Source organism: Pezoporus flaviventris, unplaced genomic scaffold, assembly GCF_033815535.1.
Source record: "Pezoporus flaviventris isolate CSIRO_AGI_PZ_B2104156 unplaced genomic scaffold, CSIRO_AGI_Pfla_v1 ptg000213l, whole genome shotgun sequence".
In the NCBI taxonomy this organism is placed as follows: Eukaryota; Metazoa; Chordata; class Aves; order Psittaciformes; family Psittacidae; genus Pezoporus; species Pezoporus flaviventris.
The window spans coordinates 5,406,473-5,422,642 of NW_026892761.1; the positions used below are offsets into that span (position 1 = coordinate 5,406,473).

The 16,170-nt window shown below is 54.7% G+C and overlaps 1 protein-coding gene across 2 annotated transcripts in view; it reads left to right on the plus strand.

Annotated features, from left to right (window-relative positions):
• The first annotated feature begins 930 nt into the window (after window positions 1-930).
• Window positions 931-16,170, plus strand: part of JPH2 (junctophilin 2) — a 30,508-nt gene continuing 15,268 nt past the window's right edge. For both annotated transcript variants that reach the window (XM_061442108.1, XM_061442109.1), the window contains exons 1-2: window positions 931-1,476; window positions 8,704-9,487. In XM_061442108.1, the coding sequence (XP_061298092.1) occupies window positions 1,098-1,476; window positions 8,704-9,487 (1,163 nt within the window). In that variant the 5' untranslated portion in view covers window positions 931-1,097. The remainder of the gene's footprint in view (window positions 1,477-8,703; window positions 9,488-16,170) is intronic.

Consider the following 16,170-nt stretch of genomic DNA (forward strand, 5'->3'; position numbering starts at 1 on the left):
TGTATACATACTTGACTTTTCTTACAGTTATATACTGCATGGGTTTTTTTTCCTATACCTCTTCTTCCTAGAAACACCAATGAGGAGGTTGTGCAAGGTGTTAAACTGTCTTCTGGGAGTCTGAAACATCCACCAGCTCTGTTAAACAGAAGGAGGTTTTGGGTAAGTTTGTTGTTGTTTGGGAGCGAGATGGGAATGACTACTACCAAGCCGCCACCCTAAAGCAGCTCTGGAAATTCCTGGTAATAGGAACAGACGGGGTGAGCAAGGCGCACGCCACAACCCGGTGAGGGCTGTGCTTTTACTCCTTGTTGAAACTGCCCCCTTGAACACTGCTGCGAGCAAACCCGCCCCAAGGCGCTGCCTCGGCTCTGCGAGAGGGTCCCCTCCTGGGGGTCCGGCGGAGCGGGACGCGGCTCCCTGCCCGCTCCCTGCGCTCTGGTGCGCCCGGGAGGGGACGGGACCGACGCGCCCCTTCCCAGGCTCTATTTTAAGCAGACGCTTACTTTCCCAGCCTCTTCTCCGCCTGGATCCCTGCCCGCGGCGGGGGGGACGTGTCCCTGCCCCCCTTCATAAAAGGGCCCTGAGGCGGAGGCCGGGCTCCGGGGGGTTATTTTTGGGAGCAGCTCCTGGGATCCGATGGCCTTGTTAGGGCAGCGCTGACCTTTCTCCCGGCGGGGGAGGAGAGGAGAGCGGAGCGGGGCGGGCGGCTGCGGCCGGGGCGGGGAGCGCGGCCGCCTCGGGACCCCCCCCCCGCCTCCGCCTCGGACCCCCCGTCCCCATCTCCGGGTTCGGGACCCCCCCTTCTCTCCCTCTCTCCCTCCGCCGCCGCGGGGTTCGGCTCAGGGCTCGCCCCGTACCGCGGCGCCGGGGCAGGTACCGGCGGGCTCGGCGGCCCCTCCTGGGGGGGCTCGGCCCCGGCCCGCCCCTCTCCTCTCCTCTCCCCTCCCTCCAATTTCTCCTTCCTCCCGTTCCCCGGCCCCTCGGTGAGCGGCCGGTGGCGGTGCCCATCCCGACGCCCATCCCGGCTCGGCGGGGATGCCGCAGCCGCCCTTCCATCCCGGAGCGCTGCCCGGCGGCGCGGCCCCGAGGGCACCATGAGCGGCGGCAGGTTTGATTTCGATGATGGAGGCGCCTATTGCGGGGGCTGGGAAGGGGGCAAAGCCCACGGGCATGGCATCTGCACTGGCCCCAAGGGCCAGGGAGAGTACTCAGGCTCCTGGAACTACGGCTTCGAGGTGGTGGGCATATACACGTGGCCGAGTGGCAACACCTACGAGGGCTACTGGTCCCAAGGCAAGAGGCATGGCCTAGGAATCGAGACCAAAGGACGGTGGGTTTACAGAGGAGAGTGGACCCATGGCTGTAAGGGACGGTATGGCGCGAGGCAGAGCATGAGCAGTGGAGCCAAGTATGAAGGTACCTGGAATAATGGCTTGCAGGATGGCTACGGCACTGAGACATACGCTGATGGAGGTAAGGATGGTTCTGGAGGGGTTGCGAGGATGATGCCTTATACCCAGCCTGCGATGGCGGAGTTCACATTGTCCTTGCTGAAGGGGTGACCTGATCCTATCCCCACTAGTGAGATCCAGGCGGGCACAGTGGTCTGCAACGACCCATTTGAGTGCTTCAGGGCTTGGGGCACAACCACCTTGTAAATGTGTGTGTGCCCCAGTGCTCACAGTCAGGCACAGCTCGCTGCACGCAACACAACGAGGGAGCAGCAGGAGCATTGCCCTCACCATCCCTCCCTCGGGAGCTGCTCTCAAGTGTCTGTATCAATCACTGACACCAGCCAACTCGATTTCTGTAGTCTGTGACTCCCAGTTCCCCAGGGACTGGTTCTTGCAGTTCATCACTGAACTAAACCAGACCACCCCTGCTGGTGCGTGACCGCTGCGAACCGTTCGCCTTCTCACTGGGCAGCGAGTTGTGAATGCTTTCACATTGGATATAAGCCACCCACGACATCATAGCATGCTTTGCCTATGCATTAAATACTGCTTGCATGCCTCTGACGGGCTGCCTGGACACCTGCTTTGCCGAACCGTTTTGGTCGAGTTCATCTGAGCTGTTTAGAATACGTAGTCACACGCCTTTCCCTAAAATAAATCCCTTCAATTACTTGGAAGCTCTCAACTGCTGCTAGTACGCAAAGGCACCGCGTAGTCAGATATTTGTTGTGCTCTGTAAATGCTCAGTCTAATTGTGTTCTCCCATTAGTGGCAATTTTGGGGTTAGAAACATTGCAAGAATCTCTGTGCAAGTGATTCTGAAGCTCTTCAGTCCTGTAATGTTCCAGCCTGCCATATTTAGGATAGCTAAATAGAGAGGGCGATTTCAAAGAAATACTCTTCAAAAAATGGATCAGAATTGCATCTATATTTATTTAGGAGAGGCAGCTGAGTTAGTTTGTAAAGGAAAACAACAGTAATGGTATAAATCTTCAGAATGAAAAGCATCAGATTTATACTCATTAGGAAAATGGACTAATTCAAGACTGGCTGTCAGTTTTATGCTTCTACATAAACATTTCTCAATGAGTTACTTAGGTACATGGCTAACTTAAAGGATGGGAATATAGTCTTGAAGTTGATTCCTTTTCTTAGTGTCCTTGGAGGTTTTAGGTACAGACATGAACCTATGCATCCCTCCAGCTCCTTAAAGTCTCTCCCATCTCTGAACCATGGCACAGTTAAACACTGAGCTGTGCAGGCTGCAGTGAGAGTCAGGCTCACACAGCACTTGTGTGCTGTAGAACCTTCACGTGTTGCCATGAGACATGTAGGTTATGTATAATTTGTGCTCTGATGAGTTATGAGCAGCGATCAGGTAACTGATCAGTCAGCAACGGCTGCCACTGGGACTCATCCTGGAGGTGTCAAGGTCTCCTATGAATTTGCACGGCTGCTTCCTCACTGCTTCCTAAAATGCTCATTCTTCTAAGGGCACAGCGCAGCTGAAGATCAGTTGATGTTGTGGGGGAGAATTTTGAGAGGCAAAACTTGATGTAGGAGTTTGAATTGGTTTAGATCCTGGACTGAAAGCAAGGGGCAGAAGAGAGGGAAAGATGAGTCAAGATCTCCTCCTATAGGGATATAGATTATGTTGCATTTGTCAGCACCGTGCTCCCGGGGTTGTTGTCCTGCATGCAGGAACATGCCATCTGCATGACCCCTGGTGCCACCTGAGGCTGGCAGTTCAGCCCTGGCCAGTGAAGATGTTCCCTGCCAAAGCCCCACTGAGCTGAGCCCCCTGGGGCCCAGCCAGACCTGGCTGTGCTGTGGTGCTCAGCGCCTGCTCCTTGGCTGTGCTGTCACGTCCTGGCTCTTCGTTCAACACGTGAGCTTCTCTGACGCTGTGGGAACGTGCAGAAGCTCCATCCAAAGCCAAGGTGAGGATCATCAGCCAGCCTCACGTGTGTGGGACGGGGATGGAATGATCTTACTGACTCGTAGGACCCACTCCTCTCTTATAAACTCACCTGTGCACAGAAACCATCTGCACGGTCCAGATGTGGCCAGGCTGCTGATTAGACCTGTTAATATTTGAATTTGGGTTGCCAAGATACACATCTGGAAAGCCTTTGGAAAATGTGCTGTCCCTTTGAGTCAGGGATGTGATTCCCAAGCCCCCTGGACACCAGCCACATGAGGAAGAGGGCTCTGGGAACGTGCAGCTCTTGCCAGATCTTTAGAAGCTTTAGGTCATGGTCAGGGTACTTGTGAATTTCAGGGAGATGTAGTTTTAAATGTTCTAATGTTTTAAAATAGCCTTTGAATTAACTTTTTATATATGCATACATCTATAAACACCCATGAAAACTTTACACTTCAAAATACACTTCAAATACTCTTCTAGGGTTGTCTGTGATTTGTGTCTTGTGGCTGGCTGAGGTTGGTGGCTGCATAAAGCTCAAATCTGGAGTGAAGCTTTTTGAAATCCTGCTAGGTTTTTGGTGTCTAATAAGAAGCAGGCTCATGGTATGGTTCAGCCCAGGCACTGCAAGGATCATTCACTTTTTCTTTTCACTACCAAACGTCCATTTTTGTGGAAGCTATGGGACACTGATGGCTTAAAGGGCTCATCTTTGGTGATGTTGTTGAGATCAGTTATGGGGTTCAGAGCTCCTGGTGTGGCCAGGTAGAGACAGTAACAGTATGATATACTTCCTTGGGTGTCCAAGCTGGATACACGTGTCTGGTGCTGTCACCAGGAAAGAGCTCAGGGCCAGTTATAGGGGCAGGATGCACCAGTTAAAGTGGACAGTGATTGGGGTTGTGGAAGGCACGCCATGAAGGAACTCCTCACTTTGAGACATAAGATATAGTAAACACCTAGTTATTTGGCTTCCACCTCTAGGTATTGTCTCTGCTGTAAGGAAGGCCTCATGTTTTGGTTACTTCTGTGCTTTTGACAAGTGCTTGATCCAGTCAAGTCTTACTGCAGAAGAAAAACTCACTGCTAATGCAGAATTGTGCTGTGTACCCAGGGTCTGGCCCAAAGCTGGGCTTGGCTGTACAAATAACTATTTATATATATCTATACTGGGGGGGAGATATCTCACAATCAAGGCAGCTTAAAACAACTTATTTTTGATGCTGCAAATTGGTCTCTAGGGTACTAAGAGAAAACAGTGTCAGTTAACTCTGAGGGGAAACAATCAGACCATTCAGTGATCACGAGACCACAAGAAAGGGGAAAAGAAATGTGCTTTACCAGGAGAAATGAAATGGGGTGACACGGAGCAGCACCAGATCCTTGGGGCAGGGAAAGCACAGTGGGAAGGGACCTGGGTTGTGGCACAAGGAGCAGCATCCATGGGACTGTGGTCGTGGAAGCAGGCATGGGCTCTGGGCAAGCTGTGATGGTGCTGGCTTGTGTCTGCTGCTCCGCAGCAAAGCAGCAAAGCTCCTGCATGGCTGAATTTAACCCAGGAATTAATGCTGTGAATTTTCTTACCCCTCTCTGTTTTTTTTCCTGCCTTTCTTTTCCAACAGAACCCACCAGATAGTACTGTTGGCACCAAAAAGCAGCACTGTGTTTTCACTGGCCTATCTCACACATGGTGCTGTGCATTGATTTAATGTCCCTGGCCTTTTACACTGAGTTCTAACACATCTATCATCACAAGATCTGGGTAACAGCAGAGGATCACAGGGCAGTGATACGATTTGTTTGCATTATTTATCTGGATATTTGTATTATTTACATTCATTACTAATTATACTGCAGCTTTGGGGTAGGCTGGGAAGGGCAGATGTGACACTGCCGACAGCGGGCTCTCACTGCTGGGTTAGGTGTGCACCTGGGGTTGAAGCTTTTGCCTTTGATTCAGCCTGGCACTGTCCCATCCTGCTGCCAGGGTGAAGTGGAAGGTGCTACCACCCCATCCATGTGTTTGGAGGTGAGGGCTGCAGGGATATCATACTCATCAATCCCACCATTTAATCCTTCCCAATCCCATGAAGATACCCAGGCAGCTATCCTCATCCCCCCACTTTGGTTGGGGATGGGCAGAGGTGATGAGCTGCATCCCTGGGGGTTGCAGAGGAACCAGTGTGTTTTGTCATAATGACAAGCAAAAATGCAGGCAAAAAAGGATTATTGGGGTTCCACGCCCCAGTAATTGCACCCTGATGGTGCAATCACCATGACAGTGATGCCCCATTGTCCTAGTAAATCAGGCAGAGAAGTGGGGCTCAGTCCCATTTCATCCTAGAGATTTTCTTTTCCCACATCCACTGCTTTTGGATTTATTTCAAGGTTTTTTGTTTTTAATTCTTTATTAAGCACAGAACCTCAGAGCATGGCTGCCTGGCTGGCAGCTCTGCCTCCTGCCTGCCCCCTCTTGCCCAGGCTGCTTTGGTATTCAAGGGGTGGTGGTGGCTCAGGACATGCAGCCCCGATCAGCGACTGCCCCATGGTGCAGAGGGGTTTGCACAGCCCCATTCCCTCCTGAATGGGCTGGGCTGGGACGTGCCGGGGAGCCAGGGCTTGGCTCCGCTCGATCCTTTCGTGTCCCGACGCACGGCTGCCGGCGCCTCCAGCCGCTCTCAGCAGCCTCTGGCTCCGCTCCAGGAATGGTTTATGGCTCTGCCCTGGCAGGAAGCCTCAGCCGGGCACTGAGCGGCAGCATGAAGGGACACGGCAGTGCCTGCTCACCCCTGCGCTGGTCAGTGTGTTGGTGGCCCCGTTAAGCCTGGCAGGGTTGGCGGGTTTGGGCACACCAGGCACTGGAGGGATGATGTTTGTGCTGTAGGTACTGAAGTCAGGCAGCCGAGAGCTGTGTGAAACCTTGTGCTGAGGGCAGGCACATGTGCCCCTGACAAGTGGCACCTCTATCTCTGCTCCCTGTGGTCCTGCTGTGCTGTGTGGCTTTTCCAGTGCAGGTGATGCCGATGCTGTTCAGGGGCACAAAGGAGAGCAGGGGCTTGCTGGCAAGGGCAGTGGCTGCTCTGACCTGGCCTCTCTAAACCTGTAAGGCTTTTCCAGAGCTCTTTACCAGGGGGTTATCATGGCAGTGCTATCAGCTGTGTGCAAGGCTGTCCATCCAGGAGGAGGTCTCCACTGTCACCCTGATTGTGTGTCAGCCCTGCTCGTGGGCTGGATGGGTGGGATGGAACACATACTTCACCAGCACTCAGTGGGGAAGGACATGGGGCAGTACCAGGGTCTCCATAACCTCATTTCTTATGAAGGTTTGTCATCATATTATGGAGAAGGCTTTGGGAGCACAGTGAGGAGCATGCCATATACCTGGACATCTCCCACAACGGCCCTTCGCTCCCCCCTCATGCCCAGACCCCCAACCCACGCTGCCCACCTTATTCTTCCCTAACAGAGCTTCAAGCTCTGCCAGGAAGCCAGGCCATGTCCCGTTGCTGTGGCAGATGGCTCCCCACAGCTGCCTGCAGCCTCCAGATGCTCTGCACTACCTGAACCCTTCCTTTATTTCAGCAGGGGACACCAGCTGCCTGCAAGGGAGCCCAAGCTCCGTGTGCCGAGGGGCAGGCAGGGGCTGGCAGGGGGCAGCAGCTGTTGCCCGCTCGGGCACTTCTTGTCTTTCCTGGCCCCCAGCACTGTAAGTTAACACCCCACAGGCAGGTCCAGAGAGGATTTCAGCGAAACCTGAAGCTTGGGGGGAGAGATTATGCTGCAGAAGTGGCCTGGGACAGCGTAAAAGGTGCACTCCCACCATCGCCAAAGAAGGAGCTGGATTCGCTCCCTGGGGAGCAGGGTCATCCCTGGTCTCAGTAACGGTGCCTAAAGGGGGGAGATGAATGCCTTGAACATAGGTCACCCCTTTCTGTCTCAGCTGGGTCTCCCCAGGACCCCGGGGGTGCTTGCTTGGTGCCTCCTGGTAGGTCACTGCTTAATGAAACCAGGTTTAGGAGAGATGCCTGGGAAAATGCCTTCAGCATGGCTGGCCCTTCACTGGCATGAAGACTGAAGGAGTGGGGTGGGCTCTTCCAGAGGTGTTTGTGCTCCCCCAGCACCCTCTGCCCTGGGATGGGGGCAGCCAGTGGCCTCTGCCCTGCAGAGTGTTGGTCTGGGGCAGAGTGGCCCATTCCAGGTTCTGTAATGGCAGGAGCAGAGCTGAATGCTGCTTTTGTTTGGGGTTGTTTGCTGGTTTCTGAGGCAACCACATCTACAGACTGAGGAGAGCTGGGCTGGGGAGATGGCTGATCCCATCCCACAGCTCTCAGCAGGGATGCCTGCAGTGCTGGTATGCGGGCATTGTAGATGCTGTAGGTGAAGGCTGCCCCATCAGCCCCACCAGCCCTACCTGGGAGCTCTTCTTGCAGGAGGCTTTGAGTCACTTGACCTCCTGGTGAGAAAAATCAGAGCAGTGGTCTCCAGCCCACTCTTACGGACCCTGCAATGTGCAGACCTGTAAGGGGCAGCGTGCTTTCCCCAGTCCTTCAAAGTGTCACTTCCAAGGCCCTGACATCTCTTAACAAGGTCCCATACTTGTGGTGCAGCTCTGGCCATGGTGAACACGATCCTCTCTGCGTCCCCCGTCATAGGACAGCATGTGCCCTCTTGAGATGGACTGGGTCTGGAGGAGTGTGGTACTTTGTGGCAGAGCTGTAGGAGCCCCACACAGAACTGCTCCGCTCCCTCTCCTCCCTTTTTCACCCATCTCTTGTTTTGTGCAGAGTGGCACCAGCCTTGGTCTTGGGGCCACAGGGAAGCTGTATGTCAGGGCCAAGCAGATGCAGCTGCAGGTACCAGGGCAGCCCGTGCTATGGCTGGGTGCCCAACTCGGGGGTCTAGAGCAGGTCCTGGCAGCCTGTGAGTGACAAACTGCAGAACGGGCTGACAGGGACTGTCACCAAGCCAAGGAGAGCTGTGCCACCAGAGCTCGTGTGTCTGATGGGGCTGCTGACGTCCTCCAATGCCACCCCCATGGGGCTGCCTCCTGCTCCCTGCTCTGGATGCAAATGCAGACCCCATCCATTTAGTGGATTTGGGTTGGCACCAGTGTCCCCTGGTAACCCAGCCCCTTTCCAATGAGCTCTTGTGTCCTCTGCTCCCTGGGGACTGCTGCTTTTGCACGTGGGCGAGCACCAGTGGAGCTGGAGCTCCTCTCTTCAAGGGAAGGTTGGTACCTCCACCCTAGTGCAACCCACCTTCCTCTGCCTGCTCACCCAGGAGCAAGCTGCCTTTTCATCCCATCCCTCTTCTCTCCCGCAGGCACGTACCAGGGCCAGTTCACCAACGGCATGCGGCACGGCTACGGCGTGCGGCAGAGCGTGCCCTACGGCATGGCCTCGGTGGTGCGCTCCCCACTGCGCACGTCCTTGTCCTCCCTGCGGAGTGAGCACAGCAATGGCACCCTGCCGCAGCAGGACTCACCTGCCGCCAACGCCGAGAGCCTGCCCCTCTCACCCACCATCACCCGCGGTGGCTTCGCCCTCAGCCTCTACGCAGAGGTGGAGGCTGGCAAGCCCAAGAAGGGGGGGCTCTTCCGCAGGGGCTCCTTGCTGGGGAAGCTGAAGAAGTCCGAGTCCAAGTCATCCCTGGCCAGCCAGAAGAGTCGCGTCAGCTTCCTCAAGAGCGAGAGCGGGATCAGCTCGGCTGCCAGCGATGCCACCTCCACCGTCAGCCTGGGCGAGGGCGCTGAAGGTGAGGAGTACTCCCCCTTCGAGTCCGACATCGATGCCACCACCACGGAGACCTACATGGGTGAGTGGAAGAACGACAAGCGCGCCGGCTTTGGTGTCAGTGAGCGCTCCAGCGGGCTCAAGTACGAGGGTGAGTGGCTGGATAACCTGCGGCACGGCTACGGCTGCACCACGCTGCCCAGCGGCAAGAAGGAGGAGGGCAAATACCGCCACAACGTCCTCGTCAAGGGCATGAAGAAGCGTGTGATACCCCTCAAGAGTGCCAAGATCCGGCAGAAGGTGGACAGGAGCGTGGAGGGGGCTCAGAGGGCTGCGGCCATTGCCCGGCAGAAGTCAGAGATTGCAGCGTCCAGGTGAGTGCTTGGGGCTTCAGCACGCAGGTCCCTGTGGTGACGCTGGTCTCCATCCCACGTGTCTCTGGAGCCGTGCTGTGTGCTTCCTTGGTACATGAGTCAAATGGGCTCTCTGTGATTTCTGTTTAATTCCTTGTGCTGAATGCTGTCAGAGCAGGGCTGAGGGCCCTTATGGCAGTGCAGGGGTATTTGGAACATGTCCTGTGTCCTCTTTCTCACCCCTTCTCCTGTCCCCCCGCATTCCTGGTCCATGGGAGAGCTGCTGGACAGCAGAAACTGGCCCCAGTGCTCAGCACGATGGAGAGCATGAGCTGATGGGATGGGAGCACCTTGGTGCTGTGCCAGGCTGCTGGAGCCACTGGGTCATTGATGGGGCAGGATGAGAAATGGTGGGGTTTGACTGTAGTAAATCCAACAACTCATGAGCAGCAAGGGAGACGTGTTCCAGTTTGTTAATCAGGTCTGCAGCAGGACATGGCTCAGCCTGGGTGCTGAACCTGGCGTGACTTTGTGGGTAGTTTATGGGGTGCATTAGGGTTGTTACTTAATTTTAGTGGCTTGATATAACGGACTTTCTGGGATGAGCACTGCTGTGCTGGGGTGCTGCGGACTGGGAGGCAGTGCTTTAGGCAAGGAGGAAGCAGGGAGGGCTCAGCTGGTTATGTCTTCTCATGTTCTCCCAGTTTGTCCGGGCCAGACCTCAGGGCTGGGAAGGGGGCTGTGGATGTGTGCCTTGGACGTGTGCCGCAGGGATGTGTGAGGGAGGAGCGTGCAAGGGCTGCTGCGAGCACGTGGCAGTGTCCTCTTGCACCAGTGTCCCTCGCACTGACAGACGTGTAGGCACTGAGAGGCACCACATTGCCCCTACGCTGCCTGGAATGTTGGGACCGGACAGGTAGGTGCCGCTCAGAATTAGCTACGTTAGAAACTAGTGGGAAAGAAAAGTGCTAATTGCTCTATCATTCCTCCCGGGATGGAGGAGGGAAAAGATAAGAGCAGCTCCATGCTCTGCCTCAGAAAGGCAGGGAGAATACTCCTCTCCTGCTCTGCATCCATGCCTGTGTCTGAGCTGTGCTGGCAGCATGCTTCTCCTCCCACAGTGCTCCCACCAGTCTTGGAGCCAGCCTGGCAGAGACCAGAGTTGTAAGCAGGATTGGAGCCTTAGTTCCTTTCCTCTTCCTCGGGTAAACATGGCTGTGACAGACCTTGAGGCTTCACCTTGCCTCTCCATCAAAACCTCACCCTGTGCAGGCTTTGCTGGGCAGCGGCAGCAACCCCATGGCTGTCCTGCCTTGCTCCGATCGCTGTTTAATTACCAGTTACCTCATTATCAAGTGAATAACACCAGTGGGTTGGGAGCCTGTTCCCAAACCCCATCCCTCCCCTTCAATAAACCGTGGCTTTACTCTCCCAGCAGCTGTTTCTGCTCCAAGGTTTTGCGGGGACTGTGATTATTTTTTAGCACAACCCAGCTGCTTCATTCAGCGGCCAGTGGAGAAAAGCAGCAGGATTGCAAGTGCAGCGCTGTGCAGGATAAAAATAACAGCCTGGGGTGACGTGGGGCCCACTGCATCCTCCTGGCAGGGCCACCTCAGCCCAACACCAGCTTTGCTGAGCGCGGGAAAAGCGTGTGGCCGCGGCGCTGGGCGCCTGTAAATAAAGAGGCTGGAACTGCAAAAGCTGATCCCCAAGAGCTCCAGGTTTACACAAGCCTCTTTTTATTATACACTATTTACACTTCGGATCAAAAGCGGCTCTGCAGTGTTTTCCATCAGGGGCTGGAATGCGCCCGCTGTCCTGGCGGGGGACTGCATCCCTTCCCAGCACGAAGGGGAATAATTTCCTATTAAGGAAACCTTGGAGCTGGAGGAAATAAGACGTTAAAGCCCGTTTCCTCCAGGGAGTCCTCCCCTAGCAGACCCTGTGATAGTGTGGTTGTTGTGGCAGGGAAGAGAGCACTGCTTTCCTCGCAGTGCCATGACCCTGGTCCAGCTCAGCTGCTGCAGGAGCAGAATTCAGGCTCCTCCATCCTGTAAATAACTCACCCTTTCCATCAGTGTTTATTCCTGATGGATGTTGCTCTGTGCAGAGCCACTCTCTCTACCTGCCCCCTTTCAAGACTCATGCTCTCCTTCTTCCCCCTGTCAGCTCAGCTTTGGGGTCAAGAGTAAATAGAGGTAATTTTGCCTCTAGAAGGTCCTTAGGTTAAACCCCAGCTCTGCCACTGACTTTCTCCTTGTCCTTGAGCCTTGCCTCAGTTTCCACACCTAGGGCAGAGAGTAATTGCAGACAGATTGTGAAAATCGATTATTATGGTTTATAGAAGGGCTGTGCTATCGTTAGTATTGCCTGAGCTCTTAACTGCGAGGTGGGGTTTTCTAGATGGAGCATTTACATCTCTCCTCAGATGGTGGTATGTACCTTACCCAAAGGAATGTCTCTGAGAACACAGGAATCCTTTTGGGGGAGAACATGTGACGTATCTTTAGGTAAGATTATTGCTAGGAACTAATTGGCAGGACACAGCAGCCAGGCTGTGCAGCCCAACTCCCTCCATGTACCTGTGCTATTGTAGGTGCATGTTTGAGATTCATTTGCTCTTGGCACTCAGGGGAGCCCCTTGCAGAGTTAATGCACTGTAACATCCAGCCTTCCGCTGTCTGGGGGTGAAATGTCAGGAGGAGGCCAGATTTCACTCTTTTGCACCATAAAAGGCTCTTTAGGGATAGAAATCCTGAGGAAAACAAGCCCAAGTGCTGGAAGCTGCCTTGGCTGGTTGCACTGCAGGAATCCCAGGCACATGCCTAAGCTCTGGGGGTGTGCAGGCAGGAGGCTGCCAGCAGCACTGATCATGCCCCTGACCGGGGATGATGGTCATCGTGGTCAGCAAACCTTCCTCGTCCTGTGCTCTGCTCCGAGGGTGTCTGAGGCACCAGGCTGCTTGGCAGCTCCTGACCTGCTCTGTTTGGGCTTTCCAGCCAGCACCGTGGCAGTGCCAGCTATTACCCTGCTGCCTGTCTGCCCAGACAGCACTGCCCTGGCCTCCTCTGGTCCCTCCTGAATTCTCCTATTGGCAATCCATCTGCTTTCCCCATTGTGCAAGAGGTTGAGCACAGAGCTGGCTCTTGGGGGAACAGTGATTTTTTTTGTTGTTGTTGTTATTGTTGTTCCTTTTTTCATTATTTTAGTGAAAATCATTGGGCATGGGGTCACCCTGCCCTGAACTGCCCATCCAGGTAAGCCAGATGCCCCCTCACCCCAGGAGGAGCCCCTTGGTGCTGCTCAGACATTAGGCAGTATCCCCAGGCATGTCTGTTGCCAGTGTTGGGATCAGCTGGTGGGATGCAGCTAATGGAAGTTAAAGTATGATGAATCCTCACCCAGACTGCTGCCACTTGGGAGAAAAGTCATCTTGGAATGCAGCATCTGCAGCCTCCCCCTTTCCCACCCTGTGCCCTGTTTGGGGCATCCTATGGAGTGGGTGGGAAAGGTGGTGAGGTCCTGGGATCATCATCTCCCTGTGCTGAAGTAGGCAAGCTGCCTGGAGGACAGCGAGGAGGGCACAGCCACTGCTGAGCCATGAGCAAGGCACTTAAAAGCCATCCTGAGGTGTGTAAAGGCTGCCCTGGAGTTTTCCGGGCACGTGGGTTGGTGCCGAACAGGGTGCTTTGCACCCAGGGGTGCTGCTTGTGCAGTGTGTGCTTGCCTGTTATATGGAGAGGATGGTCCCACTGGAAGCAGGGAGAAGGAGCATGGAAATGGTCATTGTTCATCTCTTCAGAACAGATTAAAATGAAAAGCAAGAGAAGGGCAGGACCGGCTGCAGGGGGAATCTGAATCTTTGATTGCTGTATGCTCAGTAGCTGGGCAGCTCATACAGGGGATTTCCTTCTCACTGGTGCTTTTGTGGGACAAAAATGAGTATAAATACCGCAGTGGGATCTGCTGTAGTCTGCCTCTGCACGCAGTTGTGCCTCCCTGTGACTTGGACCAAAATCAATGGAGGGACTTGGCCATGCATCCCGCAAGGCATGGGTCTGGCCATGCTCTGAGGTCATTTGACGGGCATATACCCTGGTAATAATAACCTCAGATATATCCGCCAGATGTCCCAGGATCAATAGGAAAGCAAGACAAGAGAGGCAGTAGTGGCTGCTGTGCTTCACCTGCTTGTCTTCAGATGCTGGCCCTGAAAGCCCGTGTGAAGCTGGGTGTTTTGTACCTGGAGAGCACAACTAAAAGTGAATACATTCTGGATTCAGTTTATATTTTCACGTAGTATCTACAGAGGTCCTGCTATACTGCTGGTTGGATAGATACCGAAGGATTTCTAAACTGCATTCCGAAACGGTCGGCCCTGATTGCTGTTTCAGTAGGGTTTTCTCATCGCAGTGCGTCTGGGCTGTGCGAGTGTTGCATGTCAGAAATCACAACGGTGCAGCTTCCCCGGCAGCAACACACGCGCATCAGTCACAGAGTGAGCTGCTGCCTGCTTCTGGAGCCTGAGCTGGATTTCTGTCCGCACCCACGTCTCTCCCTCCAAATAACAAGAGCGCTCCATGGCTCCCGTATCGCTTTCCAAACCTCCCCCTGCCCAGCCACATTCCCGGCAGCGCTGCCTCCCTGCGCGCAGCATTCCCAGCCTGCGTGGCCAGGCGGCAGCAAGCATCTCCTCGGGGAGCGGGGTGTGTGCTGCAAATGACGTCCTGAAATCGCTGGAGTCAGCAGAGCCTCCTGACTAAATAAGGGCAGGCAGAGCAGGGCTTTATCAGCGCGGCCCCGGCTCGACAGCTGAGCGCCGAGCCCCGTGGCAGCCCACGCCGCTGGATCTCGGCTGCGCCTTCCACTCATAAGGGGCTTTATTCGGCACGGCTTTGCCCCAGCGAGCTCTTGCCCTTGTCCCCTGTGTTCTCAGGGGTTTATGGTACTGGTGGGGAAGGTGGGCACCCAAAGTGACGTCTTCCTGATGCTTTGGGGTGCGTGTCCGGTGCAGAGCTGGGCTGATGGTGGCCTCAGGTGTCCTGGAGCTGATGGCACAGCTCAGCTGCAGAGTTCAGATGTGGGATTTCAGGTCCCTTCCAATCTCTAGCATATAGTGTGTGTGTGTGATTTCAGGTCTGTCAAATCAGACTCAGGGTTTGCTCTGAAAGAGTTTTAGGATTTGTTTTCTTTAATACCCTTCACTTTCTGCTTACCTCAGGGTTTTAGCCAGATTCACAGGCACTAAACCCATCAGGACTCCAGTGCCTTCCCAGACATTTAGGTTTAAGGCTGGATGGCAGGATGCCGCTGATCACCCCACATGAGCAGGCAGCAGCAGTGGTTCAAGGCAGTTCCTGAAGGTGAGCCTTGAGGCTCCTGCTTGAGATAGCAGCTGATCCTTTGCCTTCCCAGCTTCACCATCTCTTAGCCTCAGGACTGTAGACCCATGTGATGGATGGGCAGTAGCAGGCAGGAGATGGGCAGAGCTCGTCCTGGCTCCATCCAGGTGTATTGGCTGCAATTTACCTTTGAGCAGGAGCTGTTAGGGAGAGGTATTTCTGCACCTGTACGATCAAACACTGAAGATGCCACAGCCTGACCTCTCATGGGGCTTACAAGATAGGTGGGAGATGGTGAAGGTGGAACAGGACCACCCCAGCTTCAGTAAAATCTCTCCAGATTCCCCAAGCAAGGTGTAGCCATACCTGGAGGTGGTCGAGTGGCAGGAGCCAAGGAGAGGTCCTTGATGGCTGGATATTCTGGCTGCCCCACAGCCGCCACAGTGGGACTGAGCATCTCAGTGCTTCCACAGGCAGGGCTTGGAGAGAGCCAGTGCACACATGGACAGGGAGAAATGATGGCAGCCACGAGGCTCCTGCTATAGCTGGGTGCCAGGACACAGCAGTGAGGGGATGCTCCTTGGTCCCACTCTCCCAGCAATGATGACTCTCACAGAGCTTGGTGTGTTTATAAAGAAGATAATCTTGTTTCATTCTCTCTTGGTCAATAGAACTCCAGTTGCTGGCATCTATTTCCATACCAACCAAAGCCCACGGCTGGGACTCTCCCACTTTCTGTGTGGTGCCTGCAGTGTCCACTCTTTTCCATGAAACCAGGTGAATAAAGACCTTTCCCCCTTGAGGCTCCTGAGCAGGCATGACCTCCTCTGTGAGGCTTATCAGCACAAACTGAGGTCTGTGTCCAGGGTAATCATCTGTGGGGATGGCAAGGGGAATCCTGCCTGGCCCATGCCACTGTGGCCAGGACCACTTCAGCTTGGGTTTCCCTCAAAGCTCTTGAATGGACAACGTCCCTGGCTGCCTTGTGCCATGACCTCGTGTTGTCACCGTGCGTGGTTTGATTAGGAGCCTCCCCGCTCTGGGACTTTGTGTCACTCACGTCTTGGAGATGGGGACACCCAGCTCCTGTTCCAGAACCGGGCCCGTTTTTTACAGCCTTGTGACCAGGACTGAGCAGGGCTGGTTTGGGCTTGGTTGGGCTGGGGTTTTGCTGCCCCAGAGCACCCATCTCCAGCTCTGTAAAAGTGCTGCCTGATTCAAACTGCTGCCTGACCCTCCTCCTGTCACAAAAGGTGGTTCAGGCTGTGGGGTTTGGGTGAGCCCTTCTCTGTGCCTGGTCCTGTGTGGCCACGGGGACACCAAGCCCTAGGGTTAGTGTCCAGTGCCAGAATCACACGCACA